Genomic DNA, 16746 nt, shown 5'->3' on the forward strand with positions numbered 1-16746 from the left:
AAAAAACAACAACAAAAAAAGACAGAAATGAAAAACTTGCAAGGTGAAAACTGAAGACATCAAAAATGTCATGGAACAAAAATAGTGCTTTTTAGTCAAAGTGAATACTTCACAGTCCTGTGAGCATTAAACGAGCACCAACTGTGATGGGTATATTGAATTAAGCACAACTTTTTGATTTGTTTACACACCTGGTTATATTAAAGACCAACAGTGTTAAAAAACTGTTGGTTAAAAACAAATCAGCTGTGAGTATACCTGCAAGCTGCAGATTGACCAACTTAAACTCTGAGACTGTTAATATAAAATGAACTGTGAGAAAATTATATTCTGATACCAACATGATATTTCGTTAGTGTTGTAGTGATGTGTTTTCAACATTTTCACACTGTTTATGTTCATATTGTTCAAAATATCTTGATTGGCAGCTTTTCCACATAAGCTCACCTCTGCTCCAGGAGCATACTGGTGGTTTGTTGACACTAGGTATTTTGGGGAATAATCCAAATTTAGGGGAGAGGAAACACAAAGAACTGATGCTAAGTAATAATAGTACAAATGGCACAGCAAGATTCTGTTTTGAAAACTATATCTTAATTTATTGATATCTCCCTCTCCGTTTTAGAGGCCTGACTAAGGTTTGGGTTGACAGAAATTAGAAGTCAGTTGTGTGAGTAAACATTCATTGATTAAGTGGACTAGGGAAAGCCTTCGTTTCTGCAAAAGTACCAGTTTAGTTTGTGAAAAATTGTAGTCCTGACATTAATAAAGCTAAATTATAACCTTGATTAAATATAGAAATAAAACAGAAGTGACACGAAGCATAAAGCAGAACATATGGTGATATGCAAGGTCAGCAATTTGGCAGAACAAAGGGCAATCTGTATCCACTTTATCATGTGTCTAAATGAGCCTTCTGAGAGTGGTTGTAATCTAATTAAATGTCTTTTCTCTAGGAAACCCCTATTTCCTCAGTGAGAGGGAAAACTACTCCACTGCCTTCACAAAAAATTGTGAGCCAGTGGCACTAATGTTCCTTTGGAGACTTGTACATCAGCAGTTCATACTCCATCTGAATATCTTCAGCAAGTTTTACTTTTTGCATATCATCCATATGTAGCTGTCTACATTGCCTCGATAATGCCGCTTGGGGATCTATTTCAAACAGATTAGTGTGGACACACGGCAAGAGAAACAATCTACTTCTGTGGTTTTATCCATCAATATCTTCTTACAGTTCATAATAACCTGTGAAAACACTGTATAATGTAGCTGTAAAAATGCAATGTCATCACATTCAAAGTCAAGTGTACTGTAAATATGAAGCAGGTTGGTTCTAGACTTTGCTAAAACAGAAAAAAATAAAAGTTTTGGAGTAAAGCTAAAAAGGGAAGATCCAAACACAGCCCTTAGAAACTAGTTTTTTGGGGGCATTTTTAAATAGACATATATATTTATTTATTTGTTTTTGTTTTTTCAATTTTACTGGTGGGTCTGTGGGTGATGATGGTATTCTATTTTCCAAGCCAATTATTTACACTCTAGTGTGTCGCTTCAAACTCTCCTACCTGTAGAGGAGCTACTGTAAGCTCACAAAAAATATGTCTAAGAGTGAGACAGAAAGGCTATTTTTTTTTTCTATATGCCGTTTGATAGAACATAACATAGTAACAGAATAAAACATAAAAATTCAAGGGCAGGTTTTGGCAAACCTTACTGGGAAAAAAACAAACAAACAAAAACACTCTACACTTTAGCCCTGAACTTAAATATACAATCATGCTAAATGCAGTCACTGGCAGCATGTTTCATTTCTCATTAGTGGTAAGCTAATGACTAATATCAATTTTTAACTCATTAAAGCCTCTATTCTGCATCATCAATCAGGAGCAGGGCATGATGTAAAAGAGTATTAAAAAAAACCACCGCTGCCATCTCGATTTATTTGCTAGAGAACTATTGCAAACAACAATGTTATTTTTTCTGTCCAATATATTAATATTTCCATGGTACAATTGAAGAACAGTAATGGTGCGGAATCCCTGCAGGCACAATAATTTCTCTCTTTTACATTTAATTTGCCGGATGAATGAGATGTCGGATTGGTCAAGAAACCTAAGGTGATGCATGAGCAGTTGAGGCGTCACGTTGCACATGAGATTGTTCTACGTAAATGAGACCCCTGTGTGACCCACAATCTGTTGGCATTCACAATAAGAATTTTTTTGTTTGTTTGTTTTTTTTGCCGTTTGCAAACAAACTGAAGTTTTTCTATTATTTCCACGTTACTATTTTTAATTTGTCTATAACGTTTCTCTTCAATGGATGGTTAACATCTTCCAACACTGGGATTGGTAATGCATTTACTGCAGCAAGATTAACTTACTGCTTTAAAGAAGTTGTTTGGAGAAGATGTTTTAGCTTTCTTGATAAATATTGTGCTGATAAGTAGGAATGTCTTCATTCTGTTACAATAGGATCAGTGAAAACAGAAAAATGTTGATCTTCATTGCCAAAGACGGTAAATACTTACTTAATGTGATTTTCTGTTTAACAAATTTGCAAAAAAATCCCCCTTTTTCCACATTGTCATAAATGGGCTATTTGTGTCTAGAATTTTGAGGAAAGAGATTAAATTAATTCAATTTGGAATCAGGCTGTTACAAAAAATGTGGAAAAAGTGAAGCTCTGAATTCTTTACAGATACACTAAGTTGAAGTTTCATATATATTATCTTTGTCACACATTCAAAGAATTGCAAAGAAAAAATGTTTAGGATGAAAAAAAAAGTCCACATTGTAAATTTCAGAGAGTATTGTCAGAGAAATAAGGTGGTAAATGGTCTTTTAGTAACTAACCAAGATAGTTTATATTGTTATATTTATTATGGCTGTGTAATAAATATTGACAAGTGGTTGGCACGTTGCACCTCACTTGCTTAATCTCATTTGTGGTGCTAGCGATTGCCCTCAAACGTCCAATTGAAAGGGAAAAAAGTCAATTCCAGCAAATGCTTCTCACCATTGCGTTAGCTGATTTATTAAAACAGACGGCGTTTTTTGGTCCTGAAGAGAAAGCTTCTCAGGTCTGAAAACATCATCCTTTTTTTAAATCAAATTAGGGGTTAGGGGTGTGTGTGGGAATTGGCCTCTTTTTCTCCCCCATTAAATTGTGTAGCAGATATTGCAAACCTTTATCACTCTGTGATCAATCCTAAAGTGATTTAATCTAGCAGTTTTAGAGCACAAACTGTTGAGGTGAAGGAGAAAATCAAGACTTATCGCTCCAATGCCCCAAAAAAAATCATCTTTGATTGAAAAATAAGTGTGAGAAGCCCGTTTTAACATTTATTTAGAATAATATGTACATAAAGCAAGAGTTTACAAAAAAAAACCCACACAACAAATTAAAGGCATAATAATTTTAGCAACGATTTCATACAGTTATGCATTATAAAACATTTTTAAAAAAGTTAACCCTTAAAAAAATATATACGTTTTGTACTTCTTTCAGTGAAGCAAACTTTACTCAGGCAATAAAAACTTTTCCGCCCCCTAAAAAATAAGTAAATAAATAAATCAGTTATTTAACAATTCACATTTCCTTCCCTGAAATTCTAATTAATTTAAAAATATATTTGTTAAATATTGCATCTAGTTTTCTAGGGTCATCTCTCTCCAGTGACACTAAATTCAGACACACTTTCAAGAAATTTATACATCAGTTTTTGGTTATTTAATAAACTTCTGAGTGTTGTGTAAGATTTTATTAATCACGCAGCAGCACCTTCCTAAAAAAATAACCACCAACCTGCAAAAATAAAAAAATATACAGTAAATTGAGTCTTAATTATAAATACTGATTTAAAAGTCAATTACATTTCAGCTTGATCCTAGTTATTTAACTATTCAGTCAAGTTATAATTAATATTTAAATCGGTAGAAGACAGTTTCTTTCCTGCTTGACAAGAATGTGAAGACACTGGACGTGTATTGTATCGAGTCATTAGGTTTGTTGCGATACTTCACACTGAGATTGATTGGAGCAAAGGAAAGGAAATCTCCGCCTGAACAAAACCTGGCTTGGTTTTTATCATAAGACTTTAGGTTTGCTAATCCAGACTGTTTAGTCTGTGTGGAAGCATACTTGGGTATAACAAAAATATTGCACAGTCTGTTTATTCTTAACAAAAAAACAGAAAAACTTTGGAATGAATCATTCAACACGTCGGGCGGTTTCCTGGTTTCCCTCCCTAGAATAATAATTTTGTCAAAAGGATAGTCTGTTTCACTTATTACACTTTATTAAAAAGAACTAAAAACAATAAGGGTCAGAATTTATCAACCACACATTGTACTTGTGATGTGTGGTTGATATGTTTAAGTAGGAAATATTTTACTCTTTCAATTTCTATCCGTGATGAACATAATATACCCAGACACTTTAATCAAGATTTAGAAGTGATTGCTGTGCCATTAAAATTAAGAAAATATATTTGTATTTGGGAATAGATTTACAAACTGAGGTTCTAACTGTTTTTAAAAAAAGGGTTAAGATTGAGTAAAATTGCGAAGGAAGGCAGGCTAGATAAAACTGCAATAAGACAAATAAATCATAACTTTAACTTAGAACTATAGCGTCAAACAGTGATGATCTAATGTTTAGAGTTATACTGTAACAAAAGTTGAAAAACTGCAGCTGGAGTAAAAACAAATTAGCTTAACTCTTCTTTAAAAAAAAAAAAAAGTAAATAGAATGACAAGAAGTCCACCTTACAAAAACAAAAAAAAAAAAATCAACCTTTACTCAACAATGTTAAAGCAGTATTCCGACGAGCCTCAAATAAGTTTTAAAATAATGAATTTTTATGGTGACGTTCAAGAAAATGACTCTTTTCTCTAAACAAATGCATATGTCAGCTTCAAAGATGTGATGATGGAATTTAAAGTGTGTCCCCATGGAAAGAGCCTCAGGCTGAACCTATTATAACATCAGGCAAACAATGAATTTTCCAGGGACCCACTGCAAACTGACAGGCTATAAAGGATTTAATTCTCAGAGGGGAGAATCTTGATGAGAATGATATTCCATTATATCCCAACACATCTGTACACAGATTCAACTCTTAGTTCTCACATATTTGCCAACACATTTTTAACATTACAAACTATAAAGCTGTAGTTTCATGAACATGTATACACTAATTTAATTTTTAAAAACCCAAAAAACATCACGACATCCCTATTTCCACTACCTGCTTCTCAGAGTGACGATGATACAGAAGTTACAGACTGTTGATGGGTTTATCCTCTTTTTTTTATTACTGTTTTTTTGGTAATAATTTACTTCAAAAGGACATGCACATGTTTTATAGTCCTTGAAAGGATTTTAAAAGAGTGAAATTTTTTTTTATGCTTCTTTAAATCTGAAAGACAGACACATTTCTTTTTGTTATCAACCCGGCCCTAACAACCATGCTTATGAAGATGAATTCAAACAAGTTCCACACATTGAAAAAGCATCAACTAATAAGCAAACGCAAGTTGCAAAGACGGAGATCAAACATTTCAAATTAATTTATTCCAAATTAATTTTTCAATAAAGACTCTGCTACACTTGTAAAGTCCTGGCTTTGAGGTAGAAGAAGATTTAAAATATTTCAGAGTTTATACTGTTGAAGGAAAAAAAAAAACAGATTTGTGAGAAATAAAGTGGTTGATCAATGAGGTTTTTATTTTCTGGATATCCTATGAAGTTCTGGTTTATCTTGATTATGATTCTATTGAACGTCTATATGGTTTTCTAGCCCTGAAAAGGTCAAAAACTTGTTATAAATTGTGCCTTCTGCTAAGCGACTGTAAAAACAATATTCTCTGAAAAATATTCTTGGCTTCTCTTTATATTGTTAGATTTGTTTTAAGCAACAGTAATTGGTTGCTGCCTTAAAATGATCAGTGGTAAGTTGTTTGTGTGTATAACTATGTTTGTGTTGAGCAATTTAAACTCTGTCTTTTAATGAAAGAAGAGTGGGCCAAGGTTAAGGAGAATCTACTCAGAAAACAAAATGTTTAAAAATAATAATTAGTATGCTACGTTACCACATGTCTTTGTGGAAACATTGGTGTGGAAGTCTTTTAGAAGATTTTTTATGAGTTGCTGTGCATATATGTGGACCATGTGGAGTCTGTTCAATAAAGTAATCAATCAATCAATTAAAAAAAAATCTAAGTGATATCAAGATATAATACAATGTCCTGGACCCTTTAAATTCGCCCACATTTACAACTCCACACATTATATCTTTTGTTTGATATAAACAAAAGATATAAAAAACTAATTTGGTCTATCAAATTTTGTTTAGTAGACCAACAGAGCATAGTTGATTATTGTGAAATAGAAGGAATTTAAACATGATTTGGTAAAATCTAGCTTCAATTTGTAATAAGCATTTTTAAAAACATCTACCACTGCAATCAAAGGTCAACAGGTATTTTGGGCAATTTCTCTCCCGGTTTTGCACGTCTGAACACTGAAATTGCTCCCCATTCTTCTGTTACAGTCCGATTGGATTGAGAGTTTCTGAAAACAGATTTTCAAATCTTGTTACAGATTTAGGTCTGGACTTTGACTGGGTCATTTTAACACAAATAAGCTTTGATTCAATTGATTATCACCTGCTGGAAGGTGACCAACTCTCCTGACCAATGCTGAAGAAAAGTCTCCACACAGGATCATGGGCAGCGTTAGCTTCCACCACACAGCAAAAAGGTAAAGTTTGGTTTCATCTGACCCGAGTACCTTTCATTTTCTTTCATTACTAGGTGACTTTTTAGCTTCCAGTCACACAGTGCTTTGTCGGTAGGACAAAATAAAGTTTAATTTTAATCTCATTTGACTGGAGTACACTCTTTCACGTGTTTGCTGGGTTTCTGACGTGGCTTGTGGCAAACTATAACTACACTTCTTACAAACTACACTTATGACATTTCTTCTTGTAAATAAGCAATCCCTACACCTCCTTCATGTATGCTATGGGCTTCTGATTGGTTAAGAATGAGTAGGTCTGCAGTGTAGCTATAATCCGTTTCCAGATGACAGATTAAATCTTGAGCTTGACATGTTTGGAGCTTGAAACATTGTTTAATAATCCAAACCTGCCTTATACATCTCTATAACTTTATCTCTGACCTGTCTGCTAATTTTTTGTTGTTGTTTGTTTTCATGATTCTGCTTGCTCACTGATGTTTTCCTTTGCAGAACAGATGTATTTTCAGAGAAATTGAAATGCACTCTGATGAACTCTCTTTACTGATCTCTAAGCAACTGGTTGCATTGAAATTTACTTAGAGATATAAAAAAACATGCAGAAGAATACAAATCATTTGCAGTCATTTACTTTCCACATCATAACTATGCACCACTTTCTGGTCTCAAAAAAAAAAAAAAAAGCAAAACACAATACTTTGAAGTTTGTTGCTGCAAAGAGAGTGTAAAAATTCAAGAATTATGACTGCTTTATCATAAGTATTAATCACATGCATTCTCTCAATCAGTGAGGCTTAGCACAAATTATATATATATATATATATATATATATATATAAAAAACAAAACACATTTCATTTAATATCCTATGAGTGCACTGGGCAGATCTGAAGCAGAAAGTTTTTTATCTGTAACAAGAGCTGGGGTGATGACAGGAAAAAAGGGGGGCTGAAAGGGCAAACTGGAGTAGGCTGCCAGAAAGTGTACGTTGGAGTCACTGTGGATTTTTAACAGAGTATCTCAGTACTGAATTGCAACACAAACAGAGTTCAAAATTGTGCTTGTTTTTGTTTTTCTGAGTCACAATCACTGCTACTGACGTGCTGGAATTTGCCAACTGCGAAGCTGAAAAGTCCCTCCGTCCTTTGGTAGCTGATCACCACCGTTAAGAAACCCATGGGCTTAAATTATGTTGTACTTTTACATATTCTCATTAAGACACGTCTCAGTTTTTTCAGGTTGCACTGAAAAAAAAAAAAAGGTTCCAAAGACTACCCTGAGGTGAACATATCTGACATCTTGCACAGCATTTAAAAGACAACTCTAAGTGTTATGTATAATATTTGTTCCAAGGGAAAACACAGTGAGCCAGGGCTGTCACTTTACTTTTATATGGGTGTAGGTTTGAACCTGTCAGCAGACTCGGCTCCTTTTCTTTGGTCTCCTCCAAAATACCCAAATATATGCAGGTTACGGTAACTGATGTGAACAGGCGAGAGAGCGGTTGTCTGTCTCTGGGTGTCAGCTTTTGACTGGCTGTCAGAATACAGTGTGCCCACTTTCAGCTGGAATAATCTTCAACCACTAGCAGGCCTGTATGATGGCTGAGGAAAAGCCAGCAAGTGATGGATGTGTGAAAAATTCCAGTTTGAACGGAGGCACGACTGGAAAGGCATTCAGTGGAATGGTGACGTCTGTCTTGTAGCATGATGCTGTGACATGGAAACAGAGGCAAAAGGTGTCACGGCATTTAAGACCAGAAATACAGTCTTGTTCCTGTTGCTGGGTTACAAAGCTGATCATTTCAATAATCTGGGTGATACATTTGTTGGAGGTCTTTAGATCCTTTCAAGGCCCAGTGACTCAGAGAAAAAAAAACAAAACAATTATACCTTGCGGAGTCATCAGGAAGCTTATCAAATGCAACCTTTTCACCTTAGGCTACTAAAAGCTGTTTTGTTGTCTGTACAAGAAATAAATACACAACAGACTACATCCTTAAATTCGTCTTGGAATACAATCCTCAAATTTTGCGCATATATTTACATTTGCTTACAGTGGCATCTTTTTGTTCTTAAAGCCTTTTATGGCATTAAAACGTGCATAAAACACACCACTTTCGATTTTCTACACTTCCACTTAGGACAAAACTTCTGAATGCTAAATAAATTGACACAGATCCATTCCTAATATCTTGTACAATGTTGAAAAATTATTACACGTCTTTGTCATTCCAAACCCAGCTCAGTGCTAAAAGATAAATCTACGACTAAACAAAGATGAAGAAAAAAGACCTATAAAAAAATTACTTCAGATCCTTGGTGCCAGATAGCTCAATCCATCTCCTCTAACAGTAAATTGTTGATTTACTGTTTTTCCATTTTGGAGGAGATCGGTGCCCTCTCCAATTCTTGACAAATTGAAACAGCCTGAGTTTTTTTTTTTCTGAAAATACAAACTGATTTACCATCGCCTTAGGCTGGCAAATTATGACAAATTGCTAAAACCTGGATAGAATCGGACGTTCCAACAGAACAATGATCCCCAAAACATTTCAAAACTGTTTGTAGAGCAGACAAACCAGGTCACTCAACTCCTCTTTCCAAAGCTTCCACCTCAATACTACTGAAAGTTTGTGTGAATTAGGCGGAGTCCAACTCAAGAAACTAAACACTTTAAATGAAGATGTCTTTGCATGCTTTTAACTTTGTCTATGCTCTTTTCTAAGAAAAAAAAAAAATGAGTGCAAACAATTACTTTCCTCAGAAATTAAAGTATACAGAATATCAGATTTTATGTTATTTATTGTTTAGCATCTTTCAACTGATTTGGTACATAACTACAATTATTACTTGGGTAAATGTACATTTTTGTGTATTTGTTGTTTTGTTCGATGCAGACTTGTTGATCGAAATCCATGAGCTGAAAGGAAAGTGTTTTGTCAAATTAGTTTGCCCGAACAATAAAGAATAAATTATGGATACTGTTCTTGTGAGGCAAAATTAGTGAGAATGAGCTCTCAGCTGCGCAATTACACAAAGGAATCGGCTTTATGCTTTCATATTCTCTCTTGTATTTGACTTGTTCTTAATATATGGCATTGATTTAGTTGGGTGCAGCAGTATATTTAGGATGCCATCTGCGTGGAACTCAGTAAGAGTAATTAAAACATGCTTGCTGCTTAATAGAATTCTATATAAAAAAATTAAAAAAATAAAGTAAAAAAACAATTTGGTAGGCACTCTTCTTTCATTCCTCAGCCAATTACATTTCATCCTTGGCAGCACTCAGTAAAAGCTCATGGTTGGGTGAGCCAATCTGGATAATTCTCTAATTTATGTATATAGAAACACAAATGAGTATTCCAGCAAACATATAAAACACAGAAATGGTGGAAGAATCGATTAGCAATTTGCAGGGCCTTACAAAAGTATTTATTCTTCTTAAACTCTTTTGCATTTTGTTGCATTACTACCACAAATCTAAATGCATGTCATTTTGAAATTTTTGTGGCACACCATATGAAGTGAAAGGAAAAGGGAATATTCTTTTCAACAAGTTTTACAAATAAAAATGTGATGTGAATTAGTACAGTACAATTTTAGTAGTTGTGTTCTTGGACAATTCCAAGTTGCCCATTAGTCTATTACTAAGCATCAAGGTAGCTTAGTGAATACGAAGTGCAGCGTAAAAACTCAGTCTTTGTTAGGACTTGATTGTAAGACTATGTCTGTTTTTTTTTCTCCTTTCTTTCTTTCAGTGATGAAGGGCGAAGCACACTCATAGATTTTACACAGTCCCTGACAACCTGAGCTTGTCACTAGAATTTAACACTGCCCTGTGGATTTTCCAGATGGCTGCACCTAGCGGGTCCATGACAGCACCCCCAGAATCAAGCTACTCACTCAAACACTCGTTGGCGGAATCCCCAGTGGCCCTGGCCCAAGGTCTGTCCTGGTAAAAGGGGTGACATCTCTGGCAGTCGGTTCCCACTGTGTGATGTTGGCAGGCACACACCAGGCCACCCTGTTCCCCCTCAACACACTCGCTGGCATGGCCGTTGCACTTGCATCTAAAGGGAAACATGAGACACATTTTTACACCTGCAAGTCCAGTCTTTCCTTGTGTTTTCCTTTCTCCGTGCTTTTTTATGACACCATGAACGAATGTGCACACAACAGACGGAGCTGAAGGCAGAGGAAAGTGAGAGGGTATTTCCACCATACGGAGTTGTCACTTTGTATTATCCCTCACAGGCATAAACGTGGTCTGAGATGAGGTGGGGTTTTCATTCCCCCTCAGCGACTGCACTTTTCAACTGTGTTAATGTGCCACTGCTAATATACTCATACTAGCCAAAGGACAAGGACAAAAAGCAACAGGCTTGTGCTGCATGAAACAGCGACTGTTGGCTCACTATTTACTTTAAAGTGACTTGCAAACATTTCGGAACCTCCCCCTTAATGCTTGAAACAGCCAGGGCTTAAAGCACAATATACCTGAAAGACATTGAAATATTTTCATGGAGAAAAATCAAAGTCGGGTTAATTCTGATGCAATCCTAATTTATTTTGGAGGTATACTGTAATGACCACGTCTCAACTTTGGAACACACGGTCAGAGAGGTAGATAGGCACAAACACCAACCGCAAATAGATGGAGATTCAATGCATTTATTAAGGCATTGATTAAGGCTAAGATTTTAATCAAATAATAACATTTTTTGTTGTTTACATACACACTTGTCTGAAAATTCAAAAAGTTACAATTGCACATGATTACACATTGTTGGCAGTGACCTCAAGTGACATCTCTACTTCAGCATCCTCCAACCTCAACCACCCCACTGCTCACCTCAAACCAACTTGCATTTAAACCATCCTTTCAGATTTGACAGCCACCCCTCATGTCACCCCAACCACAACGTCCAAAGGGGGCAGAAACTAATAACTGTGCTTCAGTTGCATAATACAGATGTACTTTATTAGACCTCTGCTTAATGACTTCTCCATTTGATGCATCTGATGGAATGTCCCATAAACATAAGATTTCAATTTTGTATTTGACAACAAGGTTTTTGAGCATAAATTCAGACTATATATTTTTTTATTATTCCAAAATAATTTGCAAAAGTATCAGATAACCTTCACTGGAAGACAGAATCAATTCTACAGTCTTGTGACAGGTACTAGTTTTTTGTGTGTGTGTGTGTGTGTCTTTTTTGATTGGTTAACAGTTTTACACTGCTTCACACCAAAACCAGCACTGATTTTCCAGTGCATACCTGCATATTGTATTATATTTTGTCTCCCGCTGTAGAATTAGAAACATGCAAAAACTCAATTTTGCCTTCATTTAGCACCCACAAAATACTTTTACAAATTTGACCCCTCCCCGCGTGTCATTATTTGAGATTGTCTTCCCAACTTTTTTTTTTTTTTAAACAGAAAAAGTAAGCGGTTTCTAAAATATGTAGGTTCTTTCCCCCCATCCCCCATTTCTCAGTCCAGCAGCAACATGTTCCCCAAGGCGAGATCAGAATGCACCCCCTGCCAGCAGTTTAAATGTGTGTCTTGAGTAACATTTCTCACCTTCTTTTCTACAAAACACAGCTTTGCTAATTGGAGCAAAAATCCGTGCCTTGACTCATCGACCCACAGGACCTGTCTCCAATACGCATCAAGGTTATTGAGGTAGCAAACGTACGATGCAGAGAGTTTTCAGATGAGATCTTGGAAAAGGTTTTCGTCGTCGGATTATTTTGTGGCAGTTCAAGTGACTTGATAAAATTGCAAGACATTTTTCATAGTATATCTATAGGTGCTGCATAAAGTGATACAGTGAACACTTTATACTTCTGGAAGACCAACTCCTTTCAAATATACAATCTTGTGGACAATTTCATGATTAGCAGGAGCCATAAACTCCTTGCTTGCTAAAAGTACTTAAACATTTTTAATAAAGTAAATATTTTCTAGATTTCTGACAAAAGGCTCCTTAAAATAATGACTTTTAAAATTTATTTCCTCCACTTTTGCAAATGGACAGGTTAATTTCTTGCCAGCTATGACTTACTTTTTCTGTATGTATTATTTTCTGGCAGTGTTGCAGGGTTTTGTCAAGTTGCTGCAATAAGGGGCAGACATTTGTCACCGAGTGGCAACCTCTGTCAAATTTACTCAGCTGTCCTACAATCACATGTCTGCTTGCCTGAGGCTCAGACCCAGTTATTCCACCATCACTGAGAAGACAACAACCAAGTGACTATGAACTGCCTCCGATCTATACCCAAGAACTCTGTTAAAATTTATGTCATGTCTTGCAAAAGTGTTAGTACCCACTGAACTTGTCCACATTTTGTCATGTCACAGCTCACACATTTAAATGCGTTTCATTGGGATTTCATTTAATAGACCAACACACAGTAGTGCACAATTGTGAAGTGGAAGAAAAGAGATAGATGTTTTTGCAATGATTTTCTTCTTGCTACTTTTCCATTATGTGAAGTGCAACTCCTGTTCTTTCAACAGAGTCCTCCAACTGAGCAGTGGTTGCCTGTAACTCCTCCACAGTTTCCAATCACGAGAGAAAATGTGTTGTTCTGTCACATAATATAAAAAAAATGCCCCTACATTTTGATTCTACAAATGTGCTTTGAGTTTGACCTAAATGCAGTTAAGAGTAGGGCAGATTTAAACTGAATTATAACAAGTTTCTATGGAAGAACAAGGTCAAGAACTTACAGACAGCTGCAAACGTGGAAATGGGCTTGAGAGAAACAGGATTCATGAATGCCAAGTGCAGGATTCAGTGAGACAATAAGGGAAACGGAGCAAGCTAAAAGTGCAGTGGGGATGGGTGCTTAGTGCAAACAAGGACCAGGTGATCATAATCAATGGGATGAGCGGGGAGCTGAAAGGGAAGTGATATACTAGGAGACTGAGAGGAACTTAATAAGTGACACAGAGCACTGAAAGCTGTGCTGGAAGACCCAAAGGGATAACCAATAAAATAATACAAATAAACTGAAAAGAATGTCATAGAGGAAGCTTAAAAAAAAAGACATCATCAGAACACACAACTCAAACCAAACACTCAAAGTCCAACAGACAAATCTGTACAGGTTTTTTTTAACACCACATGTTGGATGTAGTTAGGCCTGTCACAAAAAACAATAAATCAATTAAGGGAATGATAAATGAAAATTATTGACCTCATTTTAATTTATCCGCTTTATCGTTTCTTCCTGCCTTTTTCTGTTTCTGTTGATGACACTGGATGAAAAAAGGCTAACCTCCGCTGTTCTCCACTGACCCTCCCTTCCTCATTTCATTAGCGTTAGGGAGGAGTGAACTATTGCATCAGGTAGTCAGATATGCCTATCTACTCTCTCTAAATCTAATGATTATTGAAGGGCAATATAGTATACAGACTTCATAATCTGTACTCTTTTGGTTGAATGTAGTTTTTATTTCCACTTTGGTTTTATGTTGTGTTTAGTTTTTATTCAAGTGCTTTTTTGTTAACGGAGACTGAGAATCCATTTTAAGTGTTTGTTTGTAAATAAAGTGCATTTATTTTTGGCAGGATGTTCTTGCAATATGTTATTACCATTACATCAGTTTAAAATGGTCTTCAAACAGTATTATTGTTTATCGCAATAATTTTTGAGACAATTAATTTCTCAGCAACATTTGTTATTGTGACGGGCCTAGATGTAGTTACACTGCACAACTTATATAGTTAAACATAAGAGAAGAGATATGGGTTGAAGTTTTACACAATTTCTGCTTATTTTGAGGTTTATTTAGTGAGGGCAATGGGATTGAATTAACCTCCCATTATGGATTAGCCGCTTAAGAGTTTGATCTGCTGACACATGAAGCAGCTGAGGTTTCGGGCTCTGCTAACAGGAGGGCACAGAAAGCGCTGTTGTGCAGCCAAGCTTTCAGTCAGAAACTATTTTCTCCATCCTAGAGGCCACCACATCAGCTCACGCACCGGTCCATATTCAGCGGCAGCTGCATTGATGCTCAACTCAAAAAATAAAAAGAAAAAATCACAACAAATCTTTCACAGCATCTAACTCACAGACTTGACATGAGGCAGCAGAGTGTAAAGGCATATGTTCTTCAACAGACTGTCCAGATACAAGGCCAACATGGTGCTCTGTGGGTTTGTCCCCCAGGTGTTGCGACATTGCTGGGTAATTTGTCACGCCGATGCAGTGATCCTAAACATTTATGACAGGTGTCACATCAAGTTTATATTCTCTCAGAACACTCCATCTCAACTACTTAATTGTCCACTTCTTTTTCCTTTTTTTTATGTAGCAACCAGGGTGAAGTGTGGTTTGTGGTGACATGTCCGATCTCAGTGTGAGCAACAAATCCAAAGTGGAAGGATTGTGGAGTATTTTACTGGTTTAACTTCATCACCAGTAAATTGACTGGCAGAAAGAGGGAATATTAAGGTGATAGTTTAACCATTTGGCCTGTGTTTTGAACTACACTCAAGACCTATATGGTAAAAACAATGGACAATTAGATTTAAAAAAAATTGTTCAGAGAAAACTAACAAAAATATTGGTGCCTCTAACAAAAGTCAGAAACAGCTTGATGCAAACTTTGTGATAGGTTTATTTTTGTGCTAACCTGCAAAGAATCAGCCAGAGACAGAGGTTACTTTTCTTTTCTTTTCTGCAGAACAGGAGAATTGAAAGCAGACGCGACAAATCGCTGTCAAACACTGTCTGGAATCAATTCTGCCAGATCTTTCTTTGCATTTCTCTTTATTGTATAGAAAAAGGAGGTTGGGCTTCTTCACACAGTCACACAGAGAATTGACCAACCGTCTTTACATTCTGGAACCTTCTGTGGACATGCCCTTACAAGGGCATGTGACTGACCACAACTAATCAATTACATATGGAACTAATAACACATGAATGTTTTAACTTTTTTAGCTTCCAGGCAAACATCCTAAACAAAGTTAATAATATACTACAAAAGATTAATAAAGTACTACAAAAGAAAGAAGTTAAGTAAACATAAAAAAGAATAATAATATGAGAGTAATAATATAAAAAGAATAATATGAAAACATAACTTGTAAAATAAACTCATAAGTAAATGAACAGGAGGATAATTTTTCTAACACTTTGCTTATTTAAGTTTAGTTGAGTGCTTAGACACTTTTAGTGAGTTGAGTTTTTCTGATTCTCTGGAGAATTAATTTGTTGAGATATTATTGGGATATTATTATAAAATTATCAATTGGGATATAAATTAGATATTATAATATTTTCCATTTCTTTCCACTCTTCAAAAAGGGACAGGCAAGAACATATACTTTTAAAGTAAGGCAGATGTAAGTTAATCTACATAAATCGAGAGCAGTCTGTACTAAAACAGCCACTCACATTCATCTGTCCAAATAGTGAAAACGTTTAAAAGAGCTGCAATTTTAGTGGAGTTAATGAGTTTTCCATATTACAATAAATATATGGGTCTTTGGTCAAAATACAAAGACATTTTTTGCTTCACCAATTGCCGCCTCCTTTCTCAGTCAGGTTACCTGCAATTCTAAATTCAGCATAGAAAAAAACTGTACATTCCAAAAATGACCAAAGGGGATTTAATAAAACTAAAAGCATTTTGAAAATGATGGGTTTTTTTTATTTTGGTTCTCTTACCTCCCACCCACAGAAAAATCAGAGATGGCATAAAAATACGAGCGCAGAACTTTGGGGTCCTTAAAAAACTCGTCCCCAAAGGTATTCAGCCTGTCCAAAGAGATGAGCAGGTCAGTGGCTGTCACCCATTCCTGGAAAACACAAAAAGGAAGAGAAGACGAACATGCCATGAGTCAATAAATAAATAAAATCTGACAAGCTAAGGGAAAAAAAGAAGAAAAAACAAACAACTAAGGAAGAAAGACAGAAAATAGTGGCAGTGTGTTGTCAAATATGTTTTTTTTTCTT

At 35.6% G+C, this 16746-nt stretch overlaps 1 protein-coding gene across 1 annotated transcript in view; it reads right to left on the reverse strand.

Annotated features, from left to right (window-relative positions):
* The window catches only part of lamc3 (laminin, gamma 3), a 131570-nt gene that overhangs the window by 90794 nt on the left and 24030 nt on the right, over positions 1 to 16746 (reverse strand). Inside the window, exons 3-4 of the mRNA XM_032570011.1 lie at positions 16459 to 16589; positions 10670 to 10836 (exon numbers count right to left, since the gene is read on the reverse strand). Coding sequence (XP_032425902.1) covers positions 10670 to 10836; positions 16459 to 16589 — 298 coding nt within the window. The remainder of the gene's footprint in view (positions 1 to 10669; positions 10837 to 16458; positions 16590 to 16746) is intronic.

This window comes from Xiphophorus hellerii, chromosome 8, assembly GCF_003331165.1.
Source record: "Xiphophorus hellerii strain 12219 chromosome 8, Xiphophorus_hellerii-4.1, whole genome shotgun sequence".
NCBI lineage: Eukaryota > Metazoa > Chordata > Actinopteri > Cyprinodontiformes > Poeciliidae > Xiphophorus > Xiphophorus hellerii.